Source organism: Papio anubis, chromosome 12 (assembly GCF_008728515.1).
Source record: "Papio anubis isolate 15944 chromosome 12, Panubis1.0, whole genome shotgun sequence".
In the NCBI taxonomy this organism is placed as follows: domain Eukaryota; kingdom Metazoa; phylum Chordata; class Mammalia; order Primates; family Cercopithecidae; genus Papio; species Papio anubis.
The window spans coordinates 20,517,844-20,536,913 of NC_044987.1; the positions used below are offsets into that span (position 1 = coordinate 20,517,844).

Consider the following 19,070-nt stretch of genomic DNA (forward strand, 5'->3'; position numbering starts at 1 on the left):
TATGGCAGGAATTTTATGCGTTGGTTGGTTGGTACCATGTTGACCATGGGAATCACATCGAGTGAATAATAATCTGTACTGACTTATTTTGTATTCTCTGGTGTGCCAAACATAATGCCTAGGACTTAATCAATACTCAGTAAAGGTTTTGTTGAATGGGCGACTGAATAAATGGCCAAGGCAGGGCTGGAAAATGGAACCATCTTATACTTTTTAAAAAACTGCTTAAGCGTACATAAATGCATGTGTGTGCCTAGAAATTTTCCGGAAGAAATTACTAACAGTGGTTACTCTGGGTGAGTGGACTGGGATAAGAAGGAAAGTTAACTTTTTTACTGTACACTCATACTGTTTATACATTTTCATGAACATATGATTCTTGGCTCACACAGCAGACTATTAGGTGTATGAACCTGGACTCAGTGGAAAGGCAATGAAGGCAGAAAGCCTTTTATTTATTTATTTTTTTTGAGACAGAGTCTTGCTCTGTTGCCCGCGCTGGAGTGCAGTGGTGCAATCATGGCTCACTGCAGCCTTGAAGTCCTGGGCTCAAGCAATCCTCCCACCTCAACCTCCCAAGTAGTTGAGAGTACAGGCATGAACCACTACGCCCAGCTATCTATCTATTTAATTATTTATTTATTTATTGGTAGAGATGGGGTCTCACTATGTTGCCCCAGGTGGTCTTGAACTCCTGGGCTCAAGCAATCCTCCTGCCGTGGCCTCCCAAATCCCACCTCAACCTCCCAAGTAGCTGAGAGTACAGGCATGAGCCACTATGCCCAGCTATCTATCCATTTATTTATTTATTGGTAGAGATGGGGTCTCACTATGTTGCCCCAGCTGGTCTCAAACTCCTGGGCTCAAGCAATCCTCCTGCCATGGCCTCCCAAAGCATTGGGACTATAGGCAAGAGCCACCACACCCGACCCAGAAAGCTTTTTAACCCACTGTTATTCCCCCTCTTCTCTCTCTTAAATGCCAGCACAATTATTGAGATCAGAACACTTCAGTCTTCACACGCCACCCCACAGTGCCCAGAGGGAGCACAGAGTAATGGTGTAGAGCCCCAGCATGAAAAGGTAGCTTCGGAAGAGCAGTCGGTCAAAGCGGGACAGGAGGACCAGCCACTCTGCCTCCTGTTGGTCTGTCTGGTCCTGAGTTTGGAGGTAGTTGCTGATACATTGAAGCTGCGACCAGATTTCCTTCAGGGTTCCTGGCTGGGCCAGGTGCTCTCCATAGAACGAGGACTCTGCATGATGGAGGAAAACACCCTGGGTGAGCCAGGGACTACCAAGATCCACCTGGACTTTCTCTTGAAGCTGATGGCCTCATCCTTCAAGGACAGTTGTGGGTGAAACTGAGCAGTGGGTTGTGTTTGGGTTGGGTACTCTCCCCACCCGATTAGGGGAGGCAAGATTGTACTGCAGGAAGCCTCGGAGAACACATCAGAGCTGTATTATGTAAGCAGGGTGTATGTGTGCTGGATCCGTTCAGGAGATTTTCTGAGCTAGAGGTCAGCCTAAATGGACTCAGTAGGAGCTTTAGGGGCTGGGATGATTCTTATACTTGTTCACGTTAAGCAACTAGAACCTAAATGTACACAAGCTCCATGTATGCATGTGTGCATGTGTATGCCAGCACTTTCCTATTCTGAAATCAATGACTCAGTCACTTTGGGTAATTGGTTAAAACTGGGGATAAAAACTAACAAACAGGTCAGGCACGGTGGGCTCATGCCTGTAATCCCAGCACTCTGGGAGGCCAAGGTGGGCAGATCACCTGAGGTCAGGAGTTCAAGACCAGCCTGGTCAACATGGTAAAACCCTGTCTCTACTAAAAATACAAAAATTAGCCAGGCATGGTGGCACACGCCTGTAGTCCCAGCTACTTGGGAGGCTGAGGCAGGAGAATAGCTTGAGCCTGGAAGGCAGAGGCTGCCGTGAGCCAAGATTGTGCCATTGCAGTCAAGTCTGGGCGACAGAGTGAGACTCTGTTAAAACAAACAAAGAATAACTGAGGGCCTGAACTTCAAGCCAAAATTAGACTTTCAGCTGAGCGCTGTGGCTCACACCTGCAATCTCAGCACTTTGGGGTGCAAAGGAGGGAAGATCGCCTGAACCTAGGAGTTCGAGACCAGCCTGGGCAACATGGCAAAACCCTGTCTCAAAAAACCAAACCAAAACAAACCAAAAAACAACAAAATGAGACTTTCTAGAAAGCCAGAAGGAGGCCGCCTTCAGTCTCCAGAGAGATAATATAAAATGCCACACCCAGGTTAAGAAGCAGTTGTTTTAGATTTTTCACATAAGCCAACACAATACCCAGTACATCACCAACGGGAATGAATTTTTAAGGTGATCAATCCAGACAGGGGAGAAGCACAAGGCTTCTCACACACCTGTTATCAGAGCACGCTGGGCCCTGGGTTCCACTCTAGGCCTGTCAGCATCGGTGTTCCCTCGAAGGCACAAGAAGGGCTGCTGCTGTCCACCACGCCGCTCATCGTGGAGGAATTTGACCAACACGATGGACTTAGCTAAGCTGAGAACCAAGAAGGCCATGCAGATGCTGAAGAAGTGACCTGAGAGAAGCCAGAAGAGGTGCAGTTAGCCTCCAGTCTGAAATGCAGCATCAGATTTTTTTTTTCTTTAGGGACAGGGTCTTGCTCTATTGCCCAAGCTGGAGTGCAGTGGTGCAATCATGGCTCACTGTAGCCTTAACCTATTGGGCTGAAGTGATTCTCTCCTCAGCCTCCTGAAAAGCTGGGACTACAGGCATACACCACCACACCAGGCAAATTTTTTTTTTTTTTTTTTTTTTTTTTGTAGAGACAAGGCCTCACGGCCAGATGTGGTGGCTCACGCCTGTAATCCCAACACTTTGGGAGGCTGAGACTTTGTGATCCACTTTGGGTGGATCACAAGGTCAGGAGATCAAGACCATCCTGGTCATCACAGTGAAACCCCGTCTCTACTAAAATACAAACAATTAAACGGGCATGGTGGCGGGCGCCTGTAGTCCCAGCTACTCCGGAGGCTGAGGCAGGGGAATCGCTTGAACCCAGGAGGCGGAGGTTGCAGGGAGCGGAGATCACGCCACTGCACTCCAGCCTGGAGACAAAGCAAGACTCCATCTCAAAAAAAAAAGAGAGAGAGAGAGAGACAAGGCCTCACTATGTTGTCTTGAACTCTTGGGCTCAAGCAATGCTCTCACCTCAGTCTCCCAAAGTGTTGTGATTATGGGTGTGAGCCAATGCATCTGGCTTGTTTTTTTTTTTCCTTCCTTCCTTCCTTCTTTCCTTCTTCCTTCCTTTCCTTCTTTTCTCTCTTTCTCTCTTTCTTTTTCTCTCTTTTTCTCCCCTCCCCTCCCCTCTCCTTCCCTTCCCTTCTTGCTGTCACCCAGGCTGGAGTGCAGTAGTGGGATCATAGCTTACTGCAGACTCAAACTTTTAAACTCAAGCAATCCTCCTGCCTCAGGTTCCTGAATCGCTGAAATCAATGACTCAGTCACTTTGAGTAATTGGTTGAAACTGAGGATAAAACCAAACAGGCCAGGCACGGTGGGCTCATGCCTGTAATCCCAGGACTCTGGAAGGCCAAGGTGGGTGGATCACCTGAGGTCAGGAGTTCAAGACCAGCCTGGTCAACATGGTGAAACCCTGTCTCTACTAAAAATACAAAAAATTAGCCGGGTGTAGTGGTGTGCACCTATAATCCCAGCTACGCGGGAGACTGAGGCAGGAGAATCACTTGAGCCCAGGAGGTGGAGGCTGTAGTGAGTATGCACTGAATGCCCTGTTGATTTTTAAAATTTTTGGTAGAGATAAGGTCTCACTATGTTGCCTAGGCTGGTCTTGAATTCCTGAACTGAAGTGATCCTCCTGCCTTGGCCTCCTCAAGTGCTGATATTACGGGCGTGAGCCACCATGCCTGGCCAGCATCAGATCTTTCACAGGGGTCAGGTAAGATGAGTGTCCAGTGACCCCGAGGCTGCTTACCAATCAGAGGGGTGCTCCCTACACTCCGTGGCACCTGGTTGGACATGTTGACCCTGAAGACGGTGTAGCCCACCAGCACACTGGTCTTGAACACAATCCTGGCTTGGCAGTTGGGTGGCATGTAGAAGCTCCCCAGGTCCACCAGCATGAGAAAGATGCTAGGAATCAGCAGACTCACGACATAGACCAGGGGGTGTCTGCGCATCACCACCTGGCCAGGAACAAGCGATCTGATGAAAAGAGGGTCTAGGCCAACAGACTCAGATTTGGCCAAATTCACAGCCAGGAATGCTCCCCAAAGTCCCAACATTTTTGCATCATGTGAAAAAGTCTGTGTAACTTATCTTAGAAATATGTTTCAGGTTACTTTTTGGTTTAGAAAAGAGAAAAAAATCCTTTAAATTTTACAAAGAGCTAATATTAATACTATTAATAGTATTAACAGTTATAATAAGAAGCAGTAGCTAGCATTTACTTACCACTTGCTGTGTGCCAGGCACCAGACTCAGTGGCTCATAAACTTAACTTATTCAATCTTCACAACTTTAAAGGCTGGGTATCATTAACTTCATTTTACAAACAAGGAAACTGAGTTTCAAAGAGGTTGGATTCCTTGTTTAAATTTACACAGCTGGTAAGTGAGAAACTGTTTTGAAACTAAAATCTTCCTTCTGAAACCATTTATTATGCAATATATTGTATTACTTTGTGTGTGCGTGTGTGTGTGTGTGTGTGACGAAGTTTCACTCTTGTTGCCTAGGCTGGAGTGCAGTGGCGCGATCTCAGCTCAACCTCCACCTCCCAGGCTCAAGCAATTATCCTGCCTCAGCCTCTCGTGTAGCTGGGACTACAGGTGTGCACAACCACGCCTGGCTTATTTTTTGTATTTTTAGTAGAGACAGGGTTTCACCATGTTGACCAGGCTGGTCTCGAACTCCTGACCTCAGGTGATCCCCCTGCCTCGGCCTCCCAAAGTGCTGGGATTACAGGTGTGAGCCACCGTGCCTGGCCTATTATATTACTTTTTGGTCTAATATATCTCCTTCCTTGGATTCTGAGCTCCTTACCACCTGTGTGTCTATCATTCTGGGCGAGAAACCTTGCACAATTAAATTTGGAAGTTTGAAGAGGGCTCAATAACGAGACTATCTGCAAGGTGTGAGCAGGCTATAGGGAAACCACAAGACGCAGGGCAGACCCCAGGGCTTTTGGGGGACTGGGTGAGCTGTTACCACCCTTAGGCCTGAAGGAGCCAAGGGCTGGCGTGGTGACCAGACCTGAAGAGAAAGCTGTGCAGAGGCTGCCAGACAGGACCTGTGGTTTTCTCTTAGTCTGCCTGGTGTTGACTCCACTGGTGTTGGCAGAAATGGAGAGCTAAGTACCCCCACTCAGCCCTCCTCCCATCTCCCGCCACTGCTTCCCCTGCCCACTCCCTCTCCCCACTGGCCAAACATGACCAGTGGTCCCATCTTTGCAAGCCACAGCTCTGTCTCCAGGAGTACAGATGCAGGGGGTGGAGGAGTGGGTCTCAGTGGAGGCCGCCTGAAGCTGTCCTGCTGGCCTGCACCGTGCTGGCCACACAGAGCTGCTCTTGTAGCTTGGAATTTGAGTCTCATAAAATTACTAATATTGTTGCCAATTTTTATACCTCACTTCTTTGAAATGATGATGGGCAGTGTCTTTAATAAGCACATACTCTATTCTCATCCTTCGTAAAGAGAAACGGGTGAATGGCAGGGCTGCTTCCCCACTACGGCCTGGACTCTCATCTCATCCCATCTCTGGGGTAATGATAATCCCCCAAGGGGCCAAAAATAAGACCTATCTTATAGTGGGCATTCAATAAATGTTTATGAAACAAATGAGTATTCTGGGCCCTTTGCTGTTGGATTTGGACAAAAATAACATTTGAAATATCCCATTTCTCTGATTCACCAAACAATGAACTGCTCAATATGTGTCAGATAGTGTGCTGGACACTTTCACACATATGGTGTGATTTATTTAATCCTCACTGCAAACTTGGTAGGTAATAGCCTCCATTTTATAGATTTTCAAAAGGAAAACTGAGCCCCCTGAAGTGGGTAAGTTGAGTAAGGGACAGAGCCAGGATGTGCCCCCATATCTTCTGATTCCTAGCCCAGTGCTTTTTCCCAGGACAGGATAGCTACAACTCTTGACCTGACTCAACCTCTCTGAGTTGAGTACAGGGTTCTTATCCTTCATCCCCATCTCCCACCGGAGAAGAGTGTCACAAAGAAATGAGCTCAGGGAAGAGATGAAGTGCAGAGACCAGCGATGCAGCAGGAGGTGCTGGGGGAAGAGCTTGACTGGGGGAGATGAAACATCGCCTTGCTGATAAGAGTGGGGGCTCTCCAGCCATTGGGTCTGGGAGCATATCCTGACTCTGTGGAGCTTGGCAAGCCAGAGTTGTTTGGCATATTGTCGTCTGGCTGTTGTCATTCGCATTAAGCCATAATTGGCTGCAAAAGCCTAAACCGGAGCGTCACTCACTGCTTTGCAATAATTTGGTTAAAACACATTTCTACCAAAGTGCAGTCAACAAGGGAAGCAACAACAAAATTAACTGTCATCAGCCTGCACCCCTCTAGCTCCTGTCATCATGCAGTGACTGAGATGGCTGTGGTTAGGTGGGGGCAGGAAAAAGGGAGTCAAGTGGCCAGAGTCCATGGGTGTTTTATGTTGTGACCCAGTCTGGGCTGTTGGTGATCTAGCCTTGTGGTGTCAGGGTGAGGGGGTGACCATGCCTGCTGACTCTGGAGGGTAGAAATGGGAACACTCCCTAGCGACTTGGCAGATACTACACAAAGGGGAAGAAAAATATAAGCAAAGTACAAGAAGGCATGTTGGTTAAGCAGAAAAAAGCCCAGACTCAAAATCAAGGGGACAGGCCAGGTGTGGTGGCTCAGACCTGTAATCCTAGCACTTTGGGAGGCCGAGGCGGGTGGATCACTTGAGGTCAGGAGTTTGAGACCAGCCTGACCAACATAGTCAAACCCCCTCTCTGCTAAAAGTACAACAATCAGCCAGGTATGGTGGCGTGTGCCTGTAGTCCCAGCTACTCAGGAGGCTGAGGCAGGAGAATCGCTTGAACTCAAGAGGTGGAGCTTGCAGTGAGCCGAGATCGCACCATTGTCCTCCAGCCTGGGCAACAGAGTGAGACTCTGTCTCAAAAAAAAAAAAAAAAAAAATCAAGGGGACAGAGTTCCTGAGCCCCTTGATTCCAGGTGTCTACATGGGCTAGTTTAAGTCCTCCTGGATGATGTAGTCAACCCCTCCATGCCTTGATTTCCTCCTATTTCAAAAAGCAGTTTACTTTTGCCTTGAAAATATCTTGGGTACAACTGAGATGAGCAGCTGTGCTCTCTACAGAAAGTCCCTATGTAAAGAAAACAAGCTGAGATGACACCTCTCCACCCAGAGGCTGACACAACAGTAAATCTATGTCTGGGACAGAACCAGAGATGGATGGTGTGGCCCCTCAAGGTCCCTGATTTCCAAGAAAGTGCAGGTTTATCAGACTATGTGTTCCCCGAGAAATCATCTGAGGGAGAGCTGTGGAAAGAGCTAAGAGGTTAGGAGGTAGGCGGGCTTTGCGGATATGGAGCCCGTGTAGTCACACAGAGCCTGCTCTTGAAAGGGTCCTGCACTTGGTTTAGTGCTCTACTGGTGCTATTTTGAAATTCTTAATAATGTTTGAATAAGGGGTCCTGCATTTTCATTTTTCACTAAGCCCTGCATATTATTAGCTGACCCTGTCAGAAAGATAGTCCTCACTGGATGTCAACAGTAAATGAAGGCAGAGGGAAAAGACACAGGGACAAGGGTGGACAATTAGCTTCTGCTGTAACATAAAGCAAAGACATGTCTCATCTTTGTTTGGCTTATAGAATCGTAAAGCTAGATAGACCTTCCAAAACCACCTCATCCATTCTCCTACCTTTAGGAAAGATGTTCACATTTCTAAGACACACAAAATAGTACATATAGTTTCAGTTTTTGGTTTTCTTCCAGAAGAAAGAACCCACATTTTTCTTGTGGTTGATTTAGGTGGCAATGTTGCCTATGGACTAATTTTTTTTTTTTTTAGGCACAGTTTCGCTCTTGTTGCCCAGGCTGGAGTACAATGACACAATCTCAACTCACTGCAACCTCCGCCTCCCAGGTTCAAGCGATTCTCCTGCCTCAGTCTCCTGCGTAGCTGGGATTACAGGTGCCCACCACCACGCCCAGCTAATTTTTATATTTTTAGTAGAGACAGGGTTTCGCTATGTTGGCCAGGCTGGTCTCGAACTCCTGACTTCAGGTGATCCACCTGCCTCATCCTCCCAAAGTGCTGGGATTACAAGCTGAGCCACAGCGCCAGGACTAGACCAATTTTCCCTGCAAACCCAGTGCAGCCTAAAGAAACTCTAGTTTTCAGAAATTTTTTTGTTTTTATTATCTCCATTGGATAATCAGAGCCCTTTATTCCTTTGTTCAATAAACATTAATTGAGCATGAACAGGTTGTCTGGTACTATCCTAAATACTGAAGTTAGTACCATTAATAAGACAGTTCCCTGCCCTTATCCCATCTTGTAGGATCAGGAAGCAGATTCTGGTGATTGTTTCCTGAGTCTGTTGCGGGAGAGAAAATTTGCCCCAGAATGGACCATAGTCAGGGTCCATACCTGCTTTAGATCATTTAAACAATGAGATTTGGGACTTTTTGAGTTTATATCTAGATGATATTTTGGACTTAGAGTTGACACTGGAAGGATGCTGGGTTAAACTTTGGGGGATGTTGGGATGGGGCTGAATGTATTTGTACGTGGAGCAGAAGTGGATTTTGGGTTGCAGACTCTACTAGGTTGAAAAGGGCCCCCAAGAATTCATGTCTTTCCTGGAACCTCAGAATGTAGCCTTATTTGGAAATGAGATCATTGGAGATGTACTAGAGCAGGATGAGGTCATACCAGAGTAGAGTGGGCCCTCAATCCAATGTGACTGGAGTTCTGATAAAAAGAGAAGAGACACACGTGGAGAAGGCCATGTGAAGATGGAGGCAGAGATGGGAGCAATGCATCTGCCAGCCAAGGAACACCACCGGTTCCTGGCAACCACCAAGGGCCAGAGGAGAGGCAAGGTGCAGCTTCTCCCTCAGAACGCCCACAAGGAACCAGCCCTGCCCAAATCTTGATTTCAGATTTATAGCCTGCAGAACTGCAAGAAGATGAATTTCTGTTGTTTTGAGTCACCCAATTTGGGCTACTTTGTTATGGCAACCTCGTGACACTAATACACGTGACTTACCAAGTAATGCACAGTGGGCGAATGGCAAAGAATGGACCGGAATATACTGCTCTGCCTTTAGTTGTGTGTCAGCATGATATAGGATTAGGCACATAGTTTCTGGAGTCAAGTTGCCTGGGTTCAAGTCCAGGCTCCACCAGTCACTTTGCAGCCTCCTGTAAGTTACTTAACTTCTCTGCACCTCAATTCATTTATTTGTAAAAATGCAGATACTTGGAGCACCCATCTCCTAGGGATGTGAGGATTATAGATACAAACTCTTAAAATGGTGCTTGGCATAGAGTAAGGGCTCAGCTTTGTGGTTATTGCTATTGTGTCTCCCTGGGAAGATTTTGGGGATCTGTGATAGATGTCAGGAACCTTCATTTATTCATCATTATGCCCTAAGTGTTCACCATGGAGCCTGGCACATGGTGAGAACCCGAAAGATGTTCGTGGAATTGTATTGCAGTCTGGTAGTAGTGCTACTTTTACTTCCAATATAATGGAAATGTGGAGTTAGCCCGAATGGGAGCTATCCTCTTGAGATCAGTCTTTCTGAGGGTGACCTCTCTGCAGATCATGCAAGAAGCAGTGACTCCTGCTTCTGCTAAGTAGAAGGCATGTCACCTGCTCAGTGAGACACTGCTCTCTGCAAAACTGCCCCTACCCATAGCCCATCATTTCTAATGGACTAAAGGAGCTGGTGCCTTTAAATTCCACAGAAAGGGAAGAAAAAGCACTTTAGTTTCAGTCCATGTTCCCCATTAGACACCCTTCAGGTGTTAGCAATATTATGCCACAATTTCATTATCCATTAAAGCCAGGTAATAATAAGTACACAAAGGTATTTGGAGCCTATTGATGTTAATGAAAGAGATCAATCTAATTCAGAATGTGTGTGTGGAGAGCTCCTTGGAGATGGAATAGGCCCCAAGGTTAGCCTCTAATTGCCTCCTTGATGGTAGACCCCACCAGTACTCAATTTTGCATGACCGTCTTTATGACATAGTTGGAATTTTGACGCCCAGACTCCGCTTCATACAGAAGCCCATTTTCCTCCTCTCCAAAGCCCCTCCCAGCATTCCCAACTCAGAAAGAACAGGAAAGTTGCTGCCATTTAAGCACCAGAATCAGAGCTTCTTGGATCTAGACTATGGGTTGCACTGGATGAGCAGAAAGTCAGTCCGTGAGTCCCAAATCACTTGAGTGACCCAGAAAGGATATCTGGGGCTCTAAATTCTCTCTCTCTCTCGTATTATCTGCTGGCACTTAGAGGGATCTTATCTTCTATCAAGTTTATGAGCTGCATTCAATAAGTGTCTCAACAAAGTTACTCCACCTAATCTAGAAAAATATTATAACAGAAAAAGAGGATAAAGGCATTTCTTTCCCAAATGCCCCTTTGCATTTTCTAGGACACCCTGTGGGCACCCCAATTCCTGCCCAAATAAACACTTTACTTGGTGTGAGGATATCTGTGGTTGGGCTCGGTTTAGTTTCCACAGCTGTCCACCCTTTTCCATCCAACACGAGTTCCTAAATTGTATTCCTACCTCCTCCCACTTCTACCCTCATTCTTTAAAGAAAAAAAAAACCACTGCCATGCAAAATCAAATGCTCACCCTGCTGTTTCTGGGAACCAGCACCTCCAATAAGATATTGGAGGAAACCTCCCCTCCCATGGCTGCTGGACCGGGTCCCAGGCTGTGCACAGACATCTTTGTAGGGAGAAGTGCCTGTGCTCTGGGCCCCCTGTGGAACGTAGCCCGACTCCAAAGCATCCGTGGTGTCCTCTGATAAACAATTTGTGTCCCAGAGTCAGCAGCTATGATTGCACATTAGCTGAAACTCATAGGGCATCCGGAGCACTTGATTTAGGATAAATGGCAGCAGTGTACCTCAGGCCAAGGGTAAGGATGAATTTAGAATAGATTATTGCTTCTCCTGCCTTCCCTACCTGTCCCCAACCTCCTGCTGAGCAGCCTGGACTGAGACACAGCCGGCAAGTAGATTAAGAGGAGATGGTCCTTTGCTGTCAGGACCCTGGCAGGCCCAGTGTTGGCATAATAGAATCAGGCTCTGAATTTCACATCACTGGCCAATGGCTGTTGGAGGAAACCCAGGTGCCTTGGTTGCTAAATTCAGAGTGGGATGTCCGGTATGGAGTAAGAGAATGAGCCTAGGCGCCGTGCACAGAGCAGAAATGCATGGAGGCTGCGCGGGGTTGGCAGGCAGAAAACTGATCGTCACTGAATCCACTTTTAGTCTTTCTGAAGCTGCAGAATTGCTCCTGAGTCTGGCTTCCTGCCCCGCCAAATATGATCTGTGACTCTACTCAGGATTCTCTCCCTACTCTGCTCCTGAGGACCAGGGTGGAAGCCAGCCCTGCTAGATAACCCACATCTACCCCCAGGGCAGAAGGACCCATGGAAAAGTTCCAAGAGCATGAAATTAAATTGCACCTGCCTCCAGCACACTTCCACTTCAACACGTACCCAGGGGGAAGCATGGTAGTGAGGAGAGCAGAGGAACTGGACCATTGCTCTGAGATCCAGGGAAGCCTCCCCTCCATTAAACAATCTTCTCACTGTCTCTGTTCATCATAATTAAAATGGAGATAGTATATAGAAAACCTTCAGCTACTGTTGACGAATTAACATTTAGGGTGAAGGAGGGTGACATGTAACTACAAATAATAGCTGCTCTATGAAGAGAGAGTGTGTGGGTATGCACATGTGTGCCTGTGCATGCAAGCTCACGCCTTGTTTACCTGCCCCATCTCTTGCCTGTGTTTGTCTCCTCCGTGCAGTGTAGGTAATGGTGTGTGCAGTGTTCTCAGGAGCGCTTGGTAGGTGACTATGTTCCACCTTGCATGTGCTACTCCTTCACATTTCCCTTTAATGCTCTCCATTATTCGGGCTGCATTAATAATGTTTGCGGGCTGATATCTTTAAAATTAATGAGGTGTTTACTCTTAGCCAAGAAACTCATTGAAATTTTAAAAAGGGAAAAAAAAAACTTGCTTGCTTTCCTTCCCTTTTCCTCACAAGAAAAGTGGACAAACAGCCCACATTGCAAGCTTTGCTTAAAACCGAGCAGAATTCTAGGCAAGAACCCAAAGCCCACCATCAGGAGGGTATGAGTTGCGATTAGCTGCTAGCCAGCATTATACATCAGTCAGGTTCAAACCACAGCTGTGTCTAAGAGGCCCAGATTTAACAAGAGCTTTGCTGGAAAGCTGTGTACACCTTTAACCGATTGAAGGATACCTGTAACCTCAGTAATAGTTCCTTCCTTCCTTCCTTCCTTCCTTCCTTCTTTACTTCCTTCCTTCCTTCCTTCCTTTCTTTCTTTCTTTCTTTCTTTCTTTCTTTCTTTCTCTCCTTCCTTCCTTCTTTTCTTCCTTCCTTCCTTCCTTCCTTTGTTTTTTTGACAGAGTCTCCCTCTGTCACCCAGGCTGGAGTGCAGTGGTATGATCTTGGCCCACTGCAACCTTCACCTCCCGGGTTCAAGCGATTCTCATGCCTCAGCCTCCTGAGTAGCTGGGATTACAGGTACACACCACTACGCCCAGCAAGTTTTGGTATTTTTAGTAAAGATGGGGTTATGCCATGTTGGCCAGACTAGCTGGAACTCCTGACCTCAAATGATCCACCCGCCTTGGCCTCCCAAAGTTCTGGGATTACAGGCATGAGCCACTGCACTAGGTGAATGATAGTTTATTTCATCACCACCCCTTAGCATATCCATTGTACCAGAGCACCTTAGTCTAGTCTAAATTTTTCTTCTTATTCCAAAGGTATGTTTTTAGGATAATTCATCTTGAGTACGGTCCTGACCCGCCTGTGGTTTCTATTTTTCAACCGAATCCATTACTTGGCATGAAGGACCACCATCCCCTCACTACCACCACCACTAGCTGACTTTCTGCAGAAAAGAAGAATGCACTGCTGAATACTAATGATGTAGTTTACCAGTTGTGTGAAATTGCTGCAGACCACATGTCAAAACAGTTTCCCAGGGGGCCAAAGAAAGGAGAATGGCTGCCTCTGGAGTACAAATCAGCAGGCTTCACTGTCCTGTATCCCACCATCCCCCAGTTTCATGGCGGACAAATTTCGCTATGAACAATGCAGCCAAGGGCATTTCCAGGGATGCCTTGGAGGAGTGTGGGTTCCCATCATAATTTTGAGGGGTTAATTGTTCCCTCTGATCCAGAAGCTACCAGTGGTCTCTGTGGGTCTTATTGGCTAATCCCGTAAGATATTCAAGTTAATAATATTTTCATATTATGCATCTGCATCTGGAATTAGTCGATAATTTACTCAATAAAAAAAACAGGACAATAATGTTGATGAGAAAGTCTTCCCAATTTGTTGTTGTTGTTGTGTGTGGGTTTGTCTGGGTTTTTTCTGAGTAGCAATTAGAAGCCATAATGTGAGTATGTGTGGAAAGATTGGAGGATTCCTGGTGCAGGGCATGCTTCAGGCCTCTGGTGTCTGTTATCTTCTGGAGGGGCCCAGCATCTCCCACTGAACCTCTGTTCTGTGAAATGCTGGAATGTGAGTGGATGCTCAGAGCCCGCTGAAGTCCCTGTTCTTGGGTGATCATGAATGAGAACATGCAATAGAGCAGAAATTCCTTGGCCCAAGAGAGAAGGCCAAAGGCTGTGGAGAAGCAGGCAATAGGGACAGGTAGTAAAGAACCTACATTAAACTGAATCTGTGCAAATCCTCCAGCGCTGCTCTGCAGGATGCTGTATGCAGAGGACACAGATAGAAGTTCCCACTCACTGTCATTCAAAAACACCTTTTTGTCACGCTTAATGTCTTCGGGGCTCCTCAGAAAGGCCAGGTCTACGTCTTCCACTGCAAACAACAGAAACGATTGACTTTCCCAGAGAGAAAGAGATGCCAACATCCACCCACTTTTCCAGCTCCCAATTTGAATCCTTCCTCTTTCTCCTGCCCCCATAGGCACAGTCTCCTTGGCCTTATTTGAATTAGGGGGTAGGGATGCGGAATAAAATCTTTCTAGTCACAAAAAAAAAAAAAAAAAAAAACAACTGTGAATTTATGGCTTGGAATACACTCTCTGTAGAATGATGGAGCTTGTCTGCGATTTCTATAATATTATCCATGGCAGTAGAGGCTTAACACTGTGTTTCCGAAACAACCACAGTGGGCTACAGCGTCATACTTGGTCTGGATTACAGCAGGAACCAAAAAACTGCAAGAAGAGATTCCGATTTTTAAATAGCCAATTATCTGCAAGAATAAAATAGACCTGAAGGATAATATAATATCATTTCACCTACGTGTACCAACCCAGCATTGATGGGTATCTCTCATGGTTTACCTGTATGCAGAATGCTCTTGAAGGTTAGGCTGCAATTCTGGACATCAAATGGAAAAGCATATGTCTCTAAACTGCATGCGGAGACCACCTGGATGGGCTTAGAGTTCTCAATGGTCCCAGATGAGTTCACATAAACATAGGGAAGGTCGGGGGATCTTTCAACGTCCATGCTAGACGAAACACAAGAGAACTTGTTGTCACAGAGAGGACGTTGGTCATTTCAAAATACAGACAGGATGATTAGGAGATGGTAGTGACCATGAGGTCCATGACCAGCCTAGCCCTGCAAAAACACAATCGCATTTTCTGTGAGATTATTCACCCCGGCAAAGATGAGCTTTTCAGTGATAGCCTCGTAAGTTAGCTCATTTGCTGCTATAACAACACAGACATAATAAGTAACCTCAACATTAGTAACCAGATCTGTATCTTAAACAACATCAACACATGGCACTTGTAACCTGAATACTCCCAACGATATGCTCCCCTTCAACTTGAGAAGCAAAAATGAGCAACACCGACTGAAAGTAAGCAGCGACTGGCCTGACTATGCCAAGGAGTCTAAACCCCACAGAAATACACACTGGCACACTTACAACTCATTGATGATGATATCCGGGGCCCAGATAGCACTTAGAGGTAGGGAGATCTCTCTAATCTCATCAAACAGGCTGGAGTTCCAGGATAAAAATTCATCATTCCAGACCTGTTAGGAGTAGCCAAAAAGAAAACTTAATCAAAATGGGGCAATGTCTGCCTCAGTAAAGAACTAAAGAGACATTTGGATTAATAATCCAACTTATCAGCCTCTTGGTTCGATATGTTAGGAGAAAGGACTTCCCATCTGAATGCTAAAGATGGTAGTCCCAACCAGAAACCAGGGCCATACATCTTAAATGAATTACAATAAATTAGGTCTGCTGCAGATCTAAGGAACTAGAAATACAAAGATAATACCTATTTCTTAAATAACTATATTTTGCAGCAGATCCAGATCAGGAGTGAAGTATATTTAGAAGGAAACATAATTATTTACCTCCCGGTACCATACACTTGTCTTTAATATTTGATTCTCTGCATCCTGCAAGGCAAAAATAAAATCCACACCAAATCTTAGAATGTCAATAAATCAAAGGCCAATTCAGCAGTAAGGCAATTCAGAAGAAGAAAATCAAGTCTAACCAAATAATGCTGACATTAAAAACATTACCTAGACTCTTCAATACCTAAGTATTCTCAGTTCTTACTTATCATACACACCTGTTGCTATAAGCTTTACTATATTATCTACGACAAAACGGCACTTTGCCTGCCCTTGACATTTTGAATGATTTGCTAATCTCTTTCCCACTCTAATTAGCTACTCTACCATTAATCAGACTAAAAAATGTTATGTAGTCTTAGTAATTTGGGGCTAAAAAGATGAGACCAAGCTTTGATTTGTAATCAAGATATTATTCATAATCTCTCAATGAGTGTTAGCTCAACTGTTATTGGCAGCCATTCCTGTTAAGTTACCGTATGTTTGGATTTCTCTGCTTATAAAACAGACTGAATGAACTTATTATAAATGAAACATATTTTAGATGATATAATAAATGTGATTTCCCATGTCTGCAGTGAGTCCATGATATTTTTAAAAGACCCCCAAAAACAGCAATTCAAAAAACCCTCCTGGCTGGGCACAGTGGTTCATCCCTGTGATCCCACATTTTTGGAGGCCAAGACAGGAGGATTGCCTGAGCTCCGGAGTTTGAGACCAGCCTGTGCAACACAATGAGGCCCTGTCTCTACAAAAAAATTAAAAATTATCCAGGTGTGGTGGCACACAACTAGTGGTCCCAGCTACTTGGGAGGCTGAGGTGGAAGGATTGCTTGAGTCCAGGAGGTCAAGATTGCAGTGGGCCATGTTTGTGCCACTGCACTCCAGCCTAGGTGACAGAGAGAGACTCTGTCTCAAAAAAAAAAAAAAAAAAACCCTCCTCACCAATTTTTTCATATCTAATCTAGTAGAGAACATTCTGAAACTCTGATGTTCTTAGGAATTTTTTAAAAAGGGATATCTCACACCGTATATAAACATTAACTCAAAATGAATCATACACCCAAATGTAAGAGCTTAAACTATAAAACTCTTAAAAGAAACCAAAGGAGTAAGTAAATCTTCATGACTTTGAATTAGGCGATGATTTCTTAGACATGACAACAAAAGAAAAATAAATGAGACTTCATCAAAATTAAAAACTTTTGTGCTTTAAAGAACACTATCAAGAAATGAAAAAGACAACCCACAGAATAAGAGAAAATATTTCCAAGTCACATATCTGCTTAGAGGCTTGTATCCAGGATATAAAGCATTCCAACAACTCAATGACAACAAAAGACAAGCAGCCCTGTTTAAAAATGGGCAGGCTGGGCGCAGTGGCTCACGCCTGTAATCCCAGCACTTTGAGAGGTCAAGGCAGATGGATCATGAGGTCAGGAGATCGAGACCATCCTGGCTAACACCGCAAAACCCCGTCTCTACTAAAAATACAAAAATTAGCCAGGCGTGGTGGCAGGTGCCTGTAGTCCCAGCTACTCAGGAGGCTGAGGCAGGAGAATGGAGTGAACCCGGGAGATGGAGCTTGCAGTGAGCTGAGATCGTGCCATGGCACTCCAGCCTGGGTGACAGAGCAAGGCTCCATCTCTAAAAAATAAAAATGAGCAAGAGACTTGAATAGACATCTCTCTAAAGTAGGTATACAAATGACCAATAAGCACATTAAAAGATGTTTGAGGTCACCGCTATGGGCCAAACTGTCCCCCCAAAACCCATATGTTGAAACCCTAACTTCCAAGGTGTCCATGTTTGGAGACAGGGCTTATAGGGAGTAATTAAGGTCAAATAATGTCATAGGGATAGGACCCTAATCGCATAGGATTGGTGGATTTATAAGAAAAGGAAGAGAGAAAGATCTCTCTCTACCATGTGAGTACACAGTGAAAAGGTGACCATCTGAAAGTCAGAAAATGGGCTCTCACCAAGAACCAAATCAGCCAGAACCTGATGTTGGACTCCCAGCCTCCAGAACTGTGAGAAATAAATTTCTGTTGTTTATGCCACCTAGTCTGTGGTATTTGTTATGGCAGCCTGAACTTTCTAATACAATCACTAATCATTTGGGAAATGCAAATCATCAAAACCACAATGAGATACAAACTCACACTCATTAGAACAGCTACTGTTTTTTAAAAAGCAGAAAATAACAAGTGTTGGTGAGAATGGGGAGAAATTGGGACCCTTGTGCACTGTTGGTAGAAATGTACAATGGTGTGGCTGCTGTGGAACACAGTATGGCACTTTCTTAAAAAGTTAAAGATGAAATTACCATATAATCCAGGAATTCCACTTCTGAGTACATACCCAAGAGAACTGAAAGCAGGGCCTTGGACAGATATTTATACACACATGTTCATAGCAGCATTATTCACAATAGTCAAGGGGTAGAAGTAGCCCAACTGTCCACTGACAAATGAATAGATAAGCAAAATGTGGACTATACATAAATTGGAATATTATTCAACCTTAGAAAGGAAGGAAATTCTGACACGTTACGACATGGATGAACCCTGAGAACATGATGCTAAGTGAAATAAGCCAGTCACAGAAGGACAAATACTGCCTGATTCCACTTAAATGAGGTACCTAGAGTACTGAAATTCATAGAGGCCAAAAATAGAATGAGTTGCTGGGGTGAAGAAAGGGAAAGTTATCACTGAATGGGTAAAGAGTTTCAGTTTTCACTGTTCACAATAGCAGAAACATGGAATCAACCCAAATGCCCATTAATGATAGACTGGATAAAGAAAATGTGGTACATATATACGATGGAATACCACACATCCGTAAAAAAGAATGAGATCATGTCCTTTGCAGAGGCATGGATGGAGCTGGAAGCCATTATCCTCAGCAAACTAACATAGAAAGAGGAAACCAAACACCACATGTTCTCACTCATAAGTGGGAGCTGAACAATGAGAACACAGGGACACAGGGAGGGCAGCAACACACACTGCGGCCTGTCAGGGTCCGGGTGTGGGGAGGGAGAGCATCAGGAAAAATAGCTAATGCATGCTGGGCTTAATACCTAGGTGATGGACTGATAGGTGCAGGAAACCATGGCACATGTTTGCCTATGTAACAAACCTGCATGTCCTGCACAGGTATCCTGGAACTTAAAATTAATTAAATTAAGTTTTACAAAAACGAGAAAACAGGGCCGGGTGCGGGGGCTCACGCCTTGTAATCCCAGCACTTTGGGAGGCCGAGGTGGGAGGATCACCTGAGGTCAGGAGTTCAAGACCAGTCTGGCCCATGAAACCCCGTCTCTACTAAAAATACAAAAATTAGCCGGGCATAGTGGCACATGCCT

General features: G+C 45.2%; 1 protein-coding gene across 2 annotated transcripts in view; it reads right to left on the reverse strand.

Moving 5' to 3' along the window:
• Positions 1 to 841: 841 nt before the first annotated feature.
• The window catches only part of HTR3B (5-hydroxytryptamine receptor 3B), a 41,642-nt gene continuing 23,413 nt past the window's right edge, over positions 842 to 19,070 (reverse strand). For both annotated transcript variants that reach the window (XM_017948967.2, XM_031652925.1), the window contains exons 3-9: positions 15,692 to 15,736; positions 15,252 to 15,361; positions 14,656 to 14,825; positions 14,008 to 14,165; positions 4,001 to 4,211; positions 2,402 to 2,584; positions 842 to 1,252 (exon numbers count right to left, since the gene is read on the reverse strand). In XM_017948967.2, coding sequence (XP_017804456.1) covers positions 1,017 to 1,252; positions 2,402 to 2,584; positions 4,001 to 4,211; positions 14,008 to 14,165; positions 14,656 to 14,825; positions 15,252 to 15,361; positions 15,692 to 15,736 — 1,113 coding nt within the window. In that variant the 3' untranslated portion in view covers positions 842 to 1,016. The remainder of the gene's footprint in view (positions 1,253 to 2,401; positions 2,585 to 4,000; positions 4,212 to 14,007; positions 14,166 to 14,655; positions 14,826 to 15,251; positions 15,362 to 15,691; positions 15,737 to 19,070) is intronic.